A 17,500-nucleotide genomic window follows, 5' to 3' on the forward strand; every position below is an offset into this window, starting at 1 on the left:
AAATTAATATGGAAATCTGTTTTATATAAGATAAAAATGCTTAATTTGTCACTGGCTGAGTCTTTATCTTTCTTGATAAGATTTTGTTATGGATCAAAACTGTTACATGCGCTTTATGATCATTTCAATTTGCCAATATATTATAATATAAATATACCAAACCTACAATGAGGGGAAAAACAAAAACAATCGAAAGTCATGATATAGATACATTTGTTGTAAAAAACAAAACAAAAAAAAAAAAAAAAACAAATCTCTGAATAAGAAATTAGCAGTTCAACTTTGATGCTGACATTATGCATGCACTAACTCCCACCATCTTTAATTTTAAAATAGTTTTAAAAAATAAGACTTTTGACAAGCACCACTGTGATACAGAATAACCAGTAGTATATTAGATTAAAATAGTGCATGATAAAGCTCAGTTCATAAAGCTTCTAGTCTGTGTAACTTTTCTTTCACTGTTTGTCATACTAACTCACCAGGTGTGTTGGGTGGAAAAACAGGAAGTGACGATGGCCCATTGACCCCAGGAAGTAGCACTGGTGGAAGGCCAGATAACCCTGGGTAGCCTGAGGGTAAGCTGAGGCCATGAAGTGCATTATTGTTGTCCACTGAAGTCTGTTGCTGCTGGCCAGGCAGGCTGAGTCCCTCACCAGCTTTCTTCATCCGGTCAAGCTCTTGCTGGGCCATCAGCTGACGGACAGTGGTTGGGGTTAGGTAGTCCTTTTCTCTATCCACCTGGTTTCCCAGGGTTTCTTGCACTTTGGCGATGTGCTGTTTGGAGAAGATGTGGTCTCGGACAGACATCCGGGCAGTGTACTTTATACCACACAACGTACACTCAGGCCTAGGTCCGTCTGGTGAGCCTTGACTTATCATGAATGGCTTTCCAATGTTTATCTTGAATTTCTTTTCTTTAGCACGGGCATTCTGGAACCACACCTGGACAACACGCTTGGGGAGTCCAATCTCATTGCCCAGCATCTCACACTCTTGCATTGTAGGAGTTCGATAGTCACTAAAACACGCTTTGAGTACTTTAAGTTGTAGGTTACTCATCTGGGTCCTGAATCGCTTGTGGCCTGGCCTATCACCACCACTGCTGCCTTTGCCAGACTTGTTGAAGGGGTTACCTGTCCCAAAGGGACTAGGGGAGCTGGGATCAGCCAGGCTTGATGATTCACTCATGTCATTGAATTCGTCCATTTCATCATCCCTGGAGCTAAAATAAGAGTCACAGTCTCTTCCAGAGAAGCTGAGGGAGGGGCTCACCATGCTGAATTGGAACCTTTCATTGCCACAATCAGAATTTGGTGCCAGGCCACTTTTGTTGTCACTCAGCTTGTCTCCTCCATTGGCAGTGAAGCTCTCAACCTCATTGTTATTATACTCATCTCCAGTTGTAGCATCGCTAATGGCTGTGTTAATTGATGATGTCTCATCAAAGTCCATTTTACAGAGATCATAAGATGATGCTTCTGCTGAATTAATCCTAGGCCCTTCAATTTCATCACAGTTTTCAGCTTTTAAGGATGAAGGGCTTAAGAAGTTTTTTATCTGTGTCTCAGATGGTTTGACTGGAGTTGAGGATGCAGCAGGCAGCTCATACTCATTTGGCTCAGTCTTGGTAGGCAGCTGTGAGAAGTCAAAGAAATTATACTTATTTGGGCTTTCACCTCTTTCGTTGTCTTGATTCATCATTGGGCTTGGTGGCAAGCTAAACCCTGCCTGCTTAGCCTCATGCCAGTGTCTCGATCGTATGTGGCTATCTAGAGCAGATTTAGCCTTAAACAGTGCTCTGCAAAAGGGACATTTCTTGTGGGACTGGGAGGGCCCTATAGCCCTAAACTGCCCTTTTCTCTCTCTTGCACGAGTGTTTTGAAACCAAACTTGCACAACTCTCTTTTTCAATCCAACTTCTCGTGCAATGTGGTCCAACATCTTCCTTGTTGGGTTAGAGTCAAGTAGGTATTTGTCATAAAGAATCTCCAATTGTTCTGGCGTGATGGTGGTTCTCAAACGTTTATCTCTGTGTTGTTCTTCACTGCTGTTTCCACCATCTTTATCATTAGCACTTTCCTCCTTGTCATCCAGTTTTCTCTTCATTGCCCCAGAGCCTGCAGCGGAGGCCATACCAGAGGTACCCTGAGATGGGATTTGGGAGAGGCCCCCAGTTAACAGCTGGCTAGCCATTAGGGGGTTGTTAGGGTCAAATATCATGTAGGGCATATCAATGGGCCTTTCAAGGAACTGGGAGTGAAGAAATTGGTTCTGAGCAGCCAAGAAATGCATGTGCTGGTGCTCCTGCCATAGCTCCACAGTGGGGAATGCAATCTTACACTGGTCACACTGGTACTGAAGCATCTGGTGGGGGAGGCTGTTTGTGAGTGAGGAAAGGGCCAGGGAGAGTGGACTTGAGGGCACTGTAGCTGCCTGGGGCTGGGAGTGGGGTCTTGACATTTGGGGCTGGGGAGTTTTCTGAGGAGGTGGCTGAGGGGTACAAGCCTTAGATGGTCTGGGCTCTGGTAGTGACTTGATCACCGGTGAAGGGGCAGTCTCAGTTTGTTTAAGTTCACTTTCAGGGGTAATGTCTGGCTTGGGGGAGGTTTTTCCCATGGCAGCACGAGGAGAAGCCATCATAGGGGAGCTTGAGCCAGAACTGGTGGCAGTTCCAGTTTGGGACTGTTTGGCGAGCTCTAAAGGTACCTGGGAAGTCTTAACTGGAACCGGCTCAAAAGAATCGATATATTCCTCGCAGATGTTGTCCTCATTACCTTCCTCATCTTCATCCTTATAACACAGCTTTTTCTGGTGAGTGATAAGGTCAAAGATACGTGGGAACACAATGTTGCACTTTTTACACTGGTACTGCATGTTGCTGGTTCTGATGTATCGCTCATTGGTCAGCTCTTTTTTCTCATTGTCTTTAGAATCTGCCTGGTTCTCATAGGTCTTGCGAGCTTTCTGGCGGGCATTCTGGAACCACACCACAATGACTCGTGATGGAAGGTTCAGCACGGTGGAGAGCTGCTCAATCTCATCATCCTTAGGGTAGGCATTAGTGTCAAAGAAATCTTGAAGCACCCTTAACTGGTAATCTGTGAATCTGGTCCTGGAGGACCTCTTGTTGATGGCTGAGTCAGTCCTGTAGTATTCATGTGCACTGAGTTGGGGCTCCATTCGAATGTCTTCCAACGTAGTAATGGGAGGAATATTAAAATTATAGGGAGAGTCTTTGCTCCGCTGCCTTTCTTTGAAGAGGGTGTTACGGAACCAGTGCTTTATGACTTTTTGGGGCAGGCCAGACTTCTCTGACATCTCTTGAATTTGCTCTTCATTGGGGGAATTGTTGATATCAAAGTTTGCACGAAGGATCTTCAGCTGGTCATCAGTGATACGGGTGCGTGGTCGCTTAAACTGAGACTGGCGGAGGAAGTTTGGATCAAGACCCAACTGCTGCTGACAGAGCTGTGTAAGGTCTGTGGAAAGAGAATCCATACTTGGCAGCTGGAGGGCCAGCTGAGGGGGCAGGCCTGGGTGTTGGACGGACTGCATCATGAGAGGAGGGAAAAGGGGAAGATCTAGGGGAACAGGGAGCTGTACTTGCGGTGGTGCAGGGGCCGCAGTGGGTGGTGGAGGAGGGGGTGTTGGCTGGGCTGGCTGTGTCTGGTGAGAAGGTTGGTGCGCTGTCTGATGGGAAACAGGAACTGGTGAAGGTACTGGGGTTTGGGTCTTGGTCATCGATGTAGAAGAAGGCTGAGGAGCCGTCACTGGGGCTGGAGCAGGAGGAGGTGGAGGAGGAGGAGGTGGCGGTGGTGGCGGCGGTGGTGGAGTCTCAGGTGAAGAAGGGTTTATTGGATAGAGTTTGTCATAGGCCTCTCTGTACTGCTGCGCAAACTTTTCAAGTTCCACATATGGGAAAAAGTGACTGTGCACATGCTCCTGGTGGCTTTTGAGAATAAGCATGTTGGAGAAGAGCTTTCCGCACATCCCACACTCAAGCTTATCAGTATTCATTTCCACTTGTTCAACTCCATCTTTGTTTTTCTTTTGGTTTTTTTGTCTGTTTTCATTGTACTGGATAACCAGCTCAAATCCAAAGTTCTCTAGTAGTGCTTTGGCTGCATTACCCCTTGCTCCTGACACAATACGTGGAGGGGGAATCAATGGCTCTGAGAACTTTGACTTTTTGGGATCTCTGTTGTCTTTTCCTCCATCATTTAACGCATCACCTCCATTTTCCATCTTTGCTCTGCTTTCTTGTTTTTCTAGGTGATCCTCTGCCTCTCTTGACATCTGTATATCTGAAACTGACACAGTGCACAACTCCATTTTGGATTTGTGGTTCTGCAGGTGCTGGTTTTTCTGTTGCTGAATCTGTGACTGTGTCTGAGAGGCGTGCTGCTGCTGTTGCTGCTGCTGCTGCTGAGCCTGTTGCTGGGCCTGAGCCTGCTGTAACTGGTGCTGCTGTTGCATTTGTTGCTTCAGATCCTCCAGGAATGATCCAGTGAGGCCAGGCATTCCAAAAGCTGCGGCTGAGTGCAGCGCAAGTTCTGGGCTTAAGTTGAACTCTGCTCCTGGTATGTAAAAGGGGAAGAGGAACTGTGGCTGCTGAAACTGTAGCAGTGCTTCTGGGGTCATTGGAAAATGGGGGAAGAAAGCTGGATTAAGGAACTGAGGCTGAAAAAAGGCAGCCTGTTGCTGGAGTTCATGCTGAAGCTGCAGTTGCAGTTGGGCTGTGGATTGTGCCGACTGGTGGCTGCTTGCCTGTGCTGAAACATGGTCAGTAGTTGCTGTTTGCTGTTTGCTGCTGTTAGGTTCTTTGGGTTCCACAGTGTTTTCTTTGTTAGAAGAAGGAGTTCCACTTCTAGCAGTGTCTGAGTTGCTTGTGTTCCCTTGTGCGCTTGGGCCTGGACTTTTTGCAGGTAGTGGACCACTAGTGCCAGTGATACTGCTGCTGCTGCTCATGTCAGTTTTGGCTGTTCTGGCTTTGGTCTGGTGGAGCACTGACCTCATGTGAATTTCAAGTGTTGAGCTTTGGCTGTAGGCAACATTACAAATATTGCATTTGAATGGTTTGTTGTCAATGCTGTTGCTTGTCTCTTGTGGAACTGGGCTTGATGCCTCTTGAAGTACCTTCTTCAATTTATGCAGGTGGGAAACAGAATTATAGTGGACTAGCAGGATGTTCTTCTGGGTGAAGGACTCCTTACATACTGTGCACTTGTAAGGTCGAGACGGGTCCAAAAATTTCTCCATTGTAAAGTTGGGCCCTTTTCTAAATGGTAGGGTCCTTTTTGGCTCTGCTCCCATGTCATCTAGTAGAGAGCTACTGTCACTTCCTGTGGGACTGGGCTTCTCTTCCTGGTCCATTTCATCATCTTTGTCCAAGTCATGTTCAAAGGCCTGAGCTTCCTCCAAGGCTCTGGCCTCACTCTCAGTGATATCTCCATTCAGTGGCAGATTTCCTATGAGTTGCTGCACCTCAGCTTCACTGAGTTCAGGGTGTCCATTTTCCAAGTGCTTCCTGAGGGCCAGGAACGTCCTGAAGCTGCGCTGGCAAAGGCTGCACATAGTGGCTGCTCTGATGGCATGGTACTGAGAATGTATCTGAAGCTTCTGCATTGTCTTGAAGGCCAGGCTGCAGTGGTTGCAACGATATTTGTAGACGTGACGATCAGACACTGAGAGCTGCTGTTGTTGCTGTTGGAGTCTTTGGAGCTCACTGAGATGGTCTTGTAGAGTATCAGGGGACTTGCTATCATGTCCTAACCCACTTGCTCTCTTCCAGTCTGGAGCTTCTGAGGCCTCCATTGGGGGCTTGAGTTCCTCGCCCTGCAGGTCTATATCATTCTTGTCTTGGTTGGTCAGCCCATCCTTTGAGATGTGACCTACAAGTACAAAATAAAATTTGAAGTACTATACACAACATCTTTTATGTATCTTTTTTTTTTGTGATAAATGATTCCAAAAATATGTAAACACAGTTGGACAAAAACATTTTTGATGTAAAGAAAAGAAGTAGCATGTTCTGCTCACCTTGAGACTTTCCTGACCCATCAGTAAGAGAGGTAGAGGAATCCATTGAAGACAGATTTTTCTCTTGTCCAGTTTGGGGATGCATTATATTATTTGGTGCTGCTGTATCAGGTCCAACAACCTGTCAAAACCAAAGGAGTTTCCTCATTATTATATTGATTTGAAACCATTTTATAAGATGGTAGAATATATACAGTAAATGATGAGGATGTGTGCCTTTAAAGAAAGATTTGAACAACAATCAGAGATATGCAGTATCTCAAGGGAGAACAATAAAAGCATATAGGCCCCTTTCCCTTACCCACACAGGAGTACAGAACATTTCTAGCAAAAAAGTTACAATAAACCATCTTTTATTTCACTAATAAATCCCATCATGTTTATCATCATGAATTTCCAAGAATTTCTTAATTTGAAAAACCCATTTTTGTTAACACATACACAGAGCCACACAAATGTAAATCATTATAATTATTTCTACATACAGTCAGAATCAGCTTTTCCACACAGTCAGGAGCCACACTGTGAAGGTGAGTGAGATGCAGCTGCAAGTGAATCTTGTTGCTTAGGACATCCTGGCACAATGGGCAGCGGATCACTGGCTGCATGGAATGCTGGGACATCACATGGAGCTGCATACGGTTGGCATCTTTACTGCTGTAGTTGCAATATGGACACTGCTGGACCTAAAAAACAAGATGGAATGATAAGTATCTGGTCAGGAGTGGAGAAATCATTTTATGATATCTGAGGAAAGGGACGTCCTGTGCAATGTTAAAATTAATCCAAGAGCAGGGATTCCATTTTGCACTTGATGTACTTTAGTGGGTATCATTCTTGAACTACACAGTTATTAACATAGTCATCCGCCTGCACCACTGGTCAACCATTACTATTTAAAAACAAATACATGTTTTGTCAAGACATGCAAGAACCATTGTTGGGAGCTAAAACTACCCCGTATCCGCAAAATCAAATAGAATTTCTGTGTTCTTCACTGTTCACTGTTCACTCACCTCATCCTAACACATTCACCTCTCCCTACCAATTCCCATGCCAACTTTAACACAAAAAATGTAGATCAACCATGTTACATGTAATTCACTTAAGTCTCTCAACTCATGCAATTTTATTAGTAGAAAACACGATCGGCCAGAATTTCTAATCAGGAGATTACAGATGACAAAGGTGTGTACTCTCCTAAACTACGCCTTGCCCTCATTACAGGGAGTACTCTGTGCATAGCTGCCTCCCTACCACCTGTCTTAATAGAATCCATTTCTGAAATGACTAAGTCCTCCCTCCTTGCAAGGCCCAGAACCAGACAAGCTAATACTTCATAATCTAATTTAAAAACACATATAATTTAAAGAGATGCAAAAAGGGGAAAAGAAGCAGGGAGGGAGGCCTTAGGCTAGCGCAGGTATTCCACTTAAGAACACAAAGGCTGGCCTGTGCTTGATGGTAAAAAGCTCTGTCAGGGAGGGAATGGTGGGATGCGTTTAACCCTTTAAATGAAAGCTGGTGCCAGCAATTGCTAAATGCTTGGCTTAGCATTTCTGCTTCTTACAGTTAAGTATCTTCCCATTAGCTCATCCCACAGTGACAGTGAGGGTTAGATTTTATTAATGCTTATGAAGACGAACTGGCCTCATTAGCTATTAGCTTTCTGTTCATCCAATGAAAAATTCCATTCCAGATATGAAATGCCAATAGATATAAGCAAGAGTCCATAACCTTGATACATTTTCTTTGGCAGAGTGAAAACGGTTACAGGTCCACGGTCACCCTGTGTACACCTCAAACACGTTGAGGAGCAGCTCAAAAACAACCTCTTTGATTTGCCAGAAACCGCACCACTAACCTTTTCAAAATTGTTCAGAAAGTGCAGATCAACTGTCAGTTTTCTTTACATACTCTGCAAACATTTACCTGGTCATTAGCCGAGGTCTTCCCCTCAGCAGACTTTGGCCTTTTGGGTGGGCTTTCAATTTGTCGATTTGGCAGGAGGGAATGTTTAACCATCGCGTTCGGTCCGGTTACCTCTTTGGATTTGGCGTTCACTCCTGGCAGATGGCAGAAAGAGAGAGAGAGAGTGTAAAACTTTAAAAATGAATGCTTCTCATCAGCTACTTAGTTAATATTTATATTTACATCTTATATGTTAGCATCTTTGCAATCTAAGCTTAGATACATTCATAATAAATCTACTTTTTGAACTAAAGGCTTTAACAATACAACAAAGCTGCAAAATAGATTTCTTTCAATTGAGCTTTTTAGAATGGGGACTGGAGTAAAGTGACATATTGAACAACGTATCCAGTGGATTCCTTGCTGTATGAGAAATGGGGATATTCATCTACAACATAACCAAGTATGTAAAATTGACAAATTTGAGAGAATAAATTGAAATTCTGACATGTTGTGGCTGTATTAGATCATAAATTGATTATAAATTGATGAGTATTGATATATAGATGGTATACAAATAATATAGTCAATAACATAAACAAGTCTACAAAATTAATATTCAGTGGGACATAGGTGATGATGTAGAAAATGATTTGACACCAATACAACATTAGCATGGATACAAGCAGGAACGGCATTATTCACATTCGTATACACTGACGTGTTTCTGCCCCGAGGACAAGTGGGAAAAACTCAGGCAGGCTCATTATCACAGCACGACATACATTAAATGTTATGGTAATATTATACACTTCATTAGTTCATATACATTTCCCCAGCTGCTTCAACAACTCCTGTGTCTGTATAAGATGCTAAATTTTCAGGGCTTGGTCACGGCTGGTGGTACAGTAGCAGCACTACTTGTGTGTGTCTGTTTGTATGTGTGCGTGTAAGCGCGTGTGACGTTAACAGCAGGGCTCAGCGTGGAGAGATCAGCCTCTGGTTGTATTTAGTAAATGCTGCAGCCGCTGATAAATCTTTCATTAGCCTCATCCTAAGATACAGGCCATGCAGGCCCTGCTATACTCTGCCACTGCAATTTACCCACTCTGCACAACACAAAGACACAGCAACAGCAACTCTCCCTCCCTCCCTCCCTCCCTTCTCCTTGCTCTCTTCCTCCCTCTCTCCCTAAGCCCCCCCCCCACCCCTCACATCCCCTCCCTCGTCTGGTCACTCAAGGCAATATGTGAGCCTCACTCTTGCGAATCAACGCTTCACGCTAGATGCACAAATGGAAAAAAAGGGAAATCAAAGCACTGATACATGGAGAGGGGGTTTGAAGAAAAAAAAACATTTTGTATTTCATATTATTCTGTGGCTCCTGTTTGTATTGGGCGCATATCAATTCCTCCGGCCCGTTCATGCATTTTAATTCTGTTGCATTAAGTAGGCGTTCCACTTATTTTATTTGTAATCCCCTATATCTGGAGCCTGAAATATTGGCCTGTCAAGGAAAGTGACAAGAGAGAGGGAGGGAGGAAAGAAAGGAAGAAAGAGAGAGAGACGGGAGGAAAAAAAAAAACACAAGGGCACAATGTGAATTTCCAAGAACATCCGAGAATTGCTCCGCAGCTCAGAAGAGCGAGGTAATCTCGTCTTCCACTGCTTCTGATGGCCCCTGCAGGGCTTGTGCGTGTGTGTCTATGTGCATACAATGCGTGTGTATTACGTGCTTCATGTCAGGCCTCTAACACTCCATTGGTCAGATCGGTCCAGGCTGGAAGCACCCGTCATATCACCTGACCTTTCCAAAGCCTGCGCCCCGCCTCCCATATTTATTGTAACCATTTCTAATTTCAACTTTCAATTTTTGTCTCCGTCTTCCAGTCAATTTGCAACTAAATTACATCCATGCGAGAGGAGATGAGGCGATTGTCGGACAAGAGGCTGCAAACACATTTACAATGCGGCGGGGGAGAGGGCCCACACATCACCATTGATTACTGTCATGTTGAATGTAAATGTATGTTTGTGCAGTGTGTGTGTGTGCAGTGTGTGTGTGTGTGTGTGTGTGTGTGTGTGTGTGTGTGTGTGTGTGTGCGTGCCCGCAACATGAAGATCTGTCCTTCTGGTTTAGATTCGTCTTTGACCTAGTGCTTTCATCAACACTTATGAAATTCACACAAAGAAAAACAGTTGGTTAACCCTGAATGTTGAGAGCAGTTCTCTCCGTGGCCACTTAGGAGCATTAAATGGCAAGCCTTGCCAGTGAATAATAAAGCTGTTTTGAGGCATTGGATTTGCATTCAAGATTGGAGAGTGTCATCCAAGGATATAATCATCTGTCAGACAAATAAATGCAATAAGTCGCATGATCCAAAAACGCTCTATAAATTCATGGGGCAAGATATAACTATCTCTCTGAATGTTTTTAACCAGCTTCCTGTTCCTGCCCTCAGAGGTACAAGGAGAGAGCATGATGGAGAACAAGGCGAAAGCTGGAGACTCTCCTCTCATTTTCCTTTGTCTCTTGAGTCTGCACCTCATACTTAATGACTGTCCTTTTTTCCCCTCCTCCCTTCCCACCTTCCCTCCATCCCTTCATCCTTATGTGGGTTCCAGCAGCTGCAACCGAGTGAAGTGGAGGGGGTAGAATAAACCTGAAATTGGCCCCCCTCCACCACCACCACCACCACCACCACCACATCCCCAACCCCCTCCACCAATGACAAATGTCTGCATGGAGCAGGACCTTGCTTGATTAGATAAATCAAAAGGTGATTTATGACACTCAACCCCTTTTGCATTGCAGGGGGAGAGACTGGTACACACACCACCCATCTTTATTTGCAACTGTCAGTGATGTTTAGGGAGCCGCATATATACACACTTATACACACGCTCAAATGGGCGCTCAAATGGTGAAAAGTCGAGAGCAACGGAGGAAAAGGGAGAGAAATGTAGAGAAACAGTCTGAAGAACAAGGACAAATGATTGAGAGGGACAGAGGAGCCCACAGCTGAGCCTCGGGGTATTTCTGTCCCAAATAGTTCCTCGAAAGGCAGGGGGACCAACAATACCATGACAGCTAATGCTATTCCTCTGGATCTATTTTAGAATCTGCCCTTTTGCGTCAGGAAGGGCACAAGACATTTTATGCAAACAAAAGCAACCGAATGAGAATTGTCACACAAACAAGCAATTCATTGAATCTTTACATCCAACTATGACTTCCTATGAAATCAATTTCATCATCAGGATCAAGTCTCGGAGAAAGATTTGAAAACACTCAAACTGTACCTACTGTCGTGTTTTTTCCCTGTTACAAGTGACAACATGTTCCCATTGATGATTCAATTCCCCCTCATTTCATTTCATTAGAATACAAAAAGCCCACAAACATAGAGCAGAGAGTGGGGGGGGAAAGGCTGGGTGGCTTGGATTTAGTATTCAATTTAGCTGTCCTGAGCCCTGGCAGACTGGCTAAGGTTACGGAGCAGTAAATCTAGGAGGGAGAGCTCGCCAAAGCGGGCCAGGGAGGGCCGGCCGGCATGATTTACTGGCCTACTGCTCTGAGGTTACGCATTAGGCTGACCTCTGGTCACCTGATAACATTACAGCAACACACTCTGAACCCCAAACTCCCACTGAAGCACTCAGCAGACCCAGATCTAGCCGGAGGGAGGTTAGAGAGAGAGAGAGAGAGACTGAAGGAGTGAGGTAGAGATGTAGTCAGATGGAGAAAAGAAAGGCTATTAAACAGCAGCTGTCTTGTAGTTTGTGTTTTTTAATGACTAGCCTTCTTTTCTCTTCCATCTCCATCTTGAGTTCTAATGAGAGATAAATATGAGCATGGCCTTGTCACATTTGACAAATCGTCTGAGACGTTCAACAAGCTGTCATTACACAGAAAACACACATACATGCACAAAGGAACTGCTGCAGGCGTGTAATTAAACATGCTAATATCTTTAATATATTTTAATCTCATTTTAGAGAGACAGAAAAGGAGCACAGCTCTCGTCGCAAGTTGGGCAAATTTGCAAGATCCATGCATATAAAAAAAAATATACAAAAAATATTCTGAATATGAACAAGCTAATATGGAATACTTAACATCAGACCTTGTTTGCATGTGATTGCATTTTGTTTCTCCCTTATTGTCACAGTTCCAAATTGTATGCAAGATTAATACATAACATTTGACTGTAGGAACAATGAGTAATTTCTTTGCTAATTTGAAGCAGGTAGAGATCTGTAATTTCCTTAGGCTGCCTGACAGGCTCATTTCCATGCCAGGGCCTTTGTTTAGTTGGTTATTTATAAGAAGTGGGCCCCTGAGCCATGGCGGCGACATGTGCCATCTACACACACAGCACAAAGCTATCTGGAAGTAATCCACATCGAGGACATTTGCATGGAAAATGTAACATGGATTATAATTAATCTAAAGTGACATAGGATTAAAAAAGACAATGTAAATGAAGCAAGGGAAAACAGCTCTCTTTCTGTGTTTCCTTGCCCCCCACCCCAACCCCAACCCCCACCCCCACCCCTATCTCTCTCTCTCTCTCTCTGTCTCTCGTCCCCTTCTATCTATCTGCTCCTCTTTGTTTAAAGGATCTTGGTCTTGGAGATGAAGTGCGCAAATACACTGCTCACTTGGTCACACTGTAATCCCTTCCCTGGAGATCTCCATATGGACACACACAAACGCGCGCACGCACACACGGATCTAAAGATTTCAAGCTTGCCTGAGATTTGGGATTGATGAAGGAGATGCTAAATCTGCCTACTTTACAAAGGGAGAAAAACTAAAAAAAAAACTAAAAAACATGACACCCGGCCTAACAACACGCTGGCACTCCAAAATTCCATTTTCATTTCCCGGCATTTGACTTTCTGAAACCTTCTATAATCCAATATACACAATTAGCACCCCCCCCCCCTACTCCTCCAAAAACAAAAACAAAATCAACAACAGGTGTATATTTCTGTTTTAATACGTTGTTTTCACTCCGCTCGGACTACACTTAAGATCACGCATATAAGTAGGAACGCTTTCAAGTAGGGAGGACCCGGACACTCTGTCAGTTTGGTCTTTTGCATGTGTGCGGCGGTGTTAAATGACGCTGGTGGTAATATGTAGCGGTAAATGCATGGATGGTGGTTCCCTGCCAGTCCGTCAGACAGGCCTGTCAGAGAGATAGAGCTGAAAGATAGATGACTAGCTAAACTAATAGGCCCCAGCCTCACTCAGCTCTCCTTCTGCCTCATTGAGCCTCACATTATGGAGCTAGGTATAGCATAGGAGGAAGAGGAGGTGGGGAGGGAGCTTCAGATGGATGAAGGGTGTAGAGGGAGGGAGTTGGAAGGTGTGTGTGTGTGTGTGTGTGTGTGTGTGTGTGTGTGTGTGTGTGTGTGTGTGTGTGTGTGTGTGTGTGTGTGTGTGTGTGTGAGTGGGGAGGAGGAGGGGGGGGGGCAAAAAAGAAATAAGGAGGAGAGACATTAGTAAAGGGAGAAAGAATGAGAACTCCATGCAATGACAGAGGAGAAAAACGAAGGAGGAGAGAGACCCCATGCAATATTCATTTCCAGCAATGGATTTCCATCTCATACATAAGAAGACCATATGAATTCTTATTTGGGTAAATCAAACCTAACAAAGCCAGGGCTATCCCGACCACAGCCTCGCAGCAGAGGCATTATGTGCTCCATACCTCGCCCGAAATAACAAAAGCACCACCGCCTTTTACAGAGCTGTTGCCCCTCCCCGCTTACAACGCTGCCATTCTTACAAACAAATAAACAGTTTCTCTCCCCCCCCACACCCCCTTTCTATCTTGTGCTATTTTTCTATTCTGAGGTAATGCCTGTGATAGGGTCACAGATTGGACAACAATTAAGGGATGGATTGAGCCAGGAAAAAAATGGGAGCGGAAGAAAAATGAAGGGAGGTTGCAGGAAAAAAACTAATTTAAGGGTTGCAGGGATGCAGAGTAATATTAGAAAAACATATACACAGCCCCCCCCCCCCATCTAATCCTGCGCTTATGAAAAATTAATATGTCATCGGAGAGGGCACAAGAACGAGAAAAGATTAATGCAAGGCGCTTATAAATTACAAGCACGCAAACTGATTTGATTAAAAAATAATCTGGGGCCTGGACATTGCCTGGTAATATCCACAACACTCAACTTATCCGTCTCTCTTTCTCTCCGTTTTTCGCTCTCCTTATTTCCCACTCTCTCCCTCTCCCCGTCTCTCTCTTTCTCTTTCTGTCAGATGGAAACGATTAAAGCAGGTCACACGGAGGCTAGTAAGCAGCATTCACATGTTACATACACGTCAGAACCTTATCTGAGGGAGGGACAGATGAAGGATAACTTAAAAAAGAAGAGAGGCTTATGGTTCATATGTGTTTTGTATGTTTGTGTGTCTATGTACTGCGTGTGTGTGCGTGCGTGCGTGTGTGTGTGTGTGTGTGTGTGTGTGTGTGTGTGTGTGTGTGTGTGTGTGTGTGTGTGTGTGTGTGTGTGCGTGCGGACTTACGGTCAGTTCTCCTGCTGTCAGTCAAGTCTCGGTCGGTGAGGTTGAGCCCATGCCTGGAGGAAGTGCGAGGAGGTCTCTCATTGTCCTCAGCAGTCTCTTCTGAAAATGCACACGACACAAAAAAACAACTTCATTACCCACGATGCTCTCTAAAAAAAACAGTATATATGATGACCGGGGCACTGAAAAAGGAACCTTCCGTGTTGCTTGACTTGAGAAGTTGTGCAGATATTTTTACAGATATTTCTGTATCATATTAAGAGTAATTTTGAAAATATTCCTGCTTGTACACGTTCAGTTAATCCCCATAAAGCCCCTTTTTTTCTACACAAAGGTGAAGTTTAGCCTACTGAACAGTATACTGTATCTCACCAGAACATAATGATAGCGACTTGAACACATGCTCTTTTGAAAATAGCCATGCCATGCCACTTCTCCTGGCTGAAACATAATACATCCACGGCTTGAATGCAGGGAAGTTGTGTGACAACAAAAAATGTCCTGCAGGGAAACTATTTCAGTCATTTCGCTGGCCTCTCTTCAAAAAGCCCTTTTTCAAAAAAGGAAATTATTGAAAGGCATGGCATAATAATGTTTCCTTGTACATTTACTATCATTTAAATACACATTTAATATTTTTCCTTCTTCAACTCATGTTATTTCCAAGTTAGACACATATTACGTGCATTACAAATGTTTTAATGTAAAAAAACAAAAATAAAAAGCTATAACTCTACTTTAAAAAAAAAATCCACTGTTGTAAAAAATAAATAGTAACATTATCATATAATATACAACACACGTCCTACTATAATATCTAAATCAAAACGTAAAATTAAAAACTAAAGTCACGTGGGGATTTAGTAGGTCATACTTATTACTATACTGCACATAGATATTGTGTCTACCTTTGTAAAATAAATATGTGTGTATACACACACAAACGCAAACCAACACACACGTGCAGCTCTGCACTATTAGCAGATTAGCCTGCCCATCTGAGAGTTCAGCCCCTTGTTTGATAATTCTGTGTATCTGCAGTGTTCTGCCAGTGGATTAAAGTGTGTGTATGTGTGTGTATATGAGTGTGTATGTGTGTATATGTGTCGCCAGCACAAGCTAACACTAATCCTAGCCGAGCCCCAGCGCTCCCTTTCATCCAGCCATCATTTGTCTCCGGCTGGGCTGATGTCACTTTGTAATGAATTTTGAGCAGTCTGAGAGAGGCCAGATAACCAGGCATGCGCATGCACGCACAGCTCACACACACACACACACACACACACACACACACACACACACACACACACACACACACACACACACACAAACATATATGAACACACATATAGTGCCTTTCTCCATCTTTGGGCTAGCACACACCAATGCAAAATCAAACAGAAACACTTGCAAAGAGGCATCACATCAAACGCACACACAGTATCATATTCATATGCTCAAACACACGCGCATACACACACACACACACACACACACACACACACACACACACACACACACACACACACACACACACACACAGAGAAAAAACATTAAAAATGTCATGTCTTTTAAATGGGAGAAGAGGGAGGGAGTCTCTCTTACCACAAACCCCTCACTCGGCCCGAGAATGAAACTGGTATGTGTCTAAAAGTGTGTAAAAGAGCTGCGCTCATCAATCCTGCGCTGCCTTAATAACCATATTTTTACAGCGCGCGCGCACACACACACACACACACACACACACACACACACACAGACATGCACACACAGTCATATTCACAGAAATCAGGCAAAGGGTGCATTGAGGCCAGCCCGCATTTGCATACAATCACTTTGGCCATTGTATGATGAGCACAAGAGGTCTGCAAAGCCACCCCTCCTCCTTGGAAACATGATATGATTAACCCTTTCACATACGGCATGGTGCGAACACACACACATACACACAAAAACACAGACAGACACACAGACTAAGCGCTGGCGCCATTGCTTTAAGCGGCAACACATTAAGTGGACATTATATCCAGCATGAAATTTTCATGGCAGATGCTGGTATGTGATTGAGGAGGAAAATTGCAGTTGTGTTTGTGTGTGTTTGTATTCATGAACATTGTAATATCTTAGCATTTGCACATATGTGTCCTGTACACACTGTGTACATGTGTATACACAGCCTCTGTGTGTGTGTGTGTGTGTGTGTGTGTGTGTGTGTGTGTGTGTGTGTGTGTGTGTGTGTGTGTGTGTGTGTGTGTGTGTGTGTGTGTGTGTGTGTGTGTGTGTGTGTGTGTGTGTGTGTAAGAGAAAGAGAAAGAGACTGGGACTGCACTCTGCTCCTGATGTTTTATTAATACGTCGGTGACAACGGAGATGAAATATCTCCTGTCAGCCGAGAGAGCCCGGGCTGCAGAAATTGCAATTTTCACTGCTGGTGCTGCAGCGTCCATCTTTGTATTTTAATTCACCTCACCTTCATGTTGAGGGAAAGAAGAAGGATACCATGTGTGTGTGCGTCAGTGTAAATGTTGTGTGTGTAGGGGGTTTGAAAGTCCTTCATCACTGGTTTATCTTTTCTCTATACTTGACTTTTGTACGAAGCCAAGGAAAAGCAAATGGCACAAATCGAACAGCATGTTTCACAGAAGCGTGAGAAAAGAAAGGGGGAGGGGGGGTCAAAACAGAAATACAAAGAGAGAAAAAGTAAGCTTTTGAAGATCTCACATACTGCAAGGTCAAAAGAATGTCTCAAAAGAAAGAAGAAAAAAAAAATCTAAAAAAGCAGGAGCAAAAGCAAAAAAAACCTTTATATGTCCTTTGTCAGCATCCAGCTATATACAATCTATCTATCTATCTATCTATCTATCTATCTATCTATCTATCTATCTATCTATCTATCTATCTATCTATCTATCTATCTATCTATCTATCTATCTATCTATCTATCCATCCATCCATCCATCCATCCATCCATCCATCCATCCATCCATCCAT

General features: G+C 43.8%; 1 protein-coding gene across 1 annotated transcript in view; it reads right to left on the bottom strand.

Annotated features, from left to right (window-relative positions):
• zfhx4 (zinc finger homeobox 4) overlaps positions 1-17,500 on the bottom strand; it is an 85,662-nt gene that overhangs the window by 4,520 nt on the left and 63,642 nt on the right. The window contains 5 exon segments of the mRNA XM_069705532.1: positions 483-5,894; positions 6,043-6,163; positions 6,528-6,728; positions 7,975-8,108; positions 14,510-14,608. Coding sequence (XP_069561633.1) covers positions 483-5,894; positions 6,043-6,163; positions 6,528-6,728; positions 7,975-8,108; positions 14,510-14,608 — 5,967 coding nt within the window.

Source organism: Brachyistius frenatus, unplaced genomic scaffold (assembly GCF_029030835.1).
Source record: "Brachyistius frenatus isolate BFR_SWC_R1_liver_20210118 unplaced genomic scaffold, ASM2903083v1 Contig_57, whole genome shotgun sequence".
Lineage (NCBI taxonomy): Eukaryota > Metazoa > Chordata > Actinopteri > Embiotocidae > Brachyistius > Brachyistius frenatus.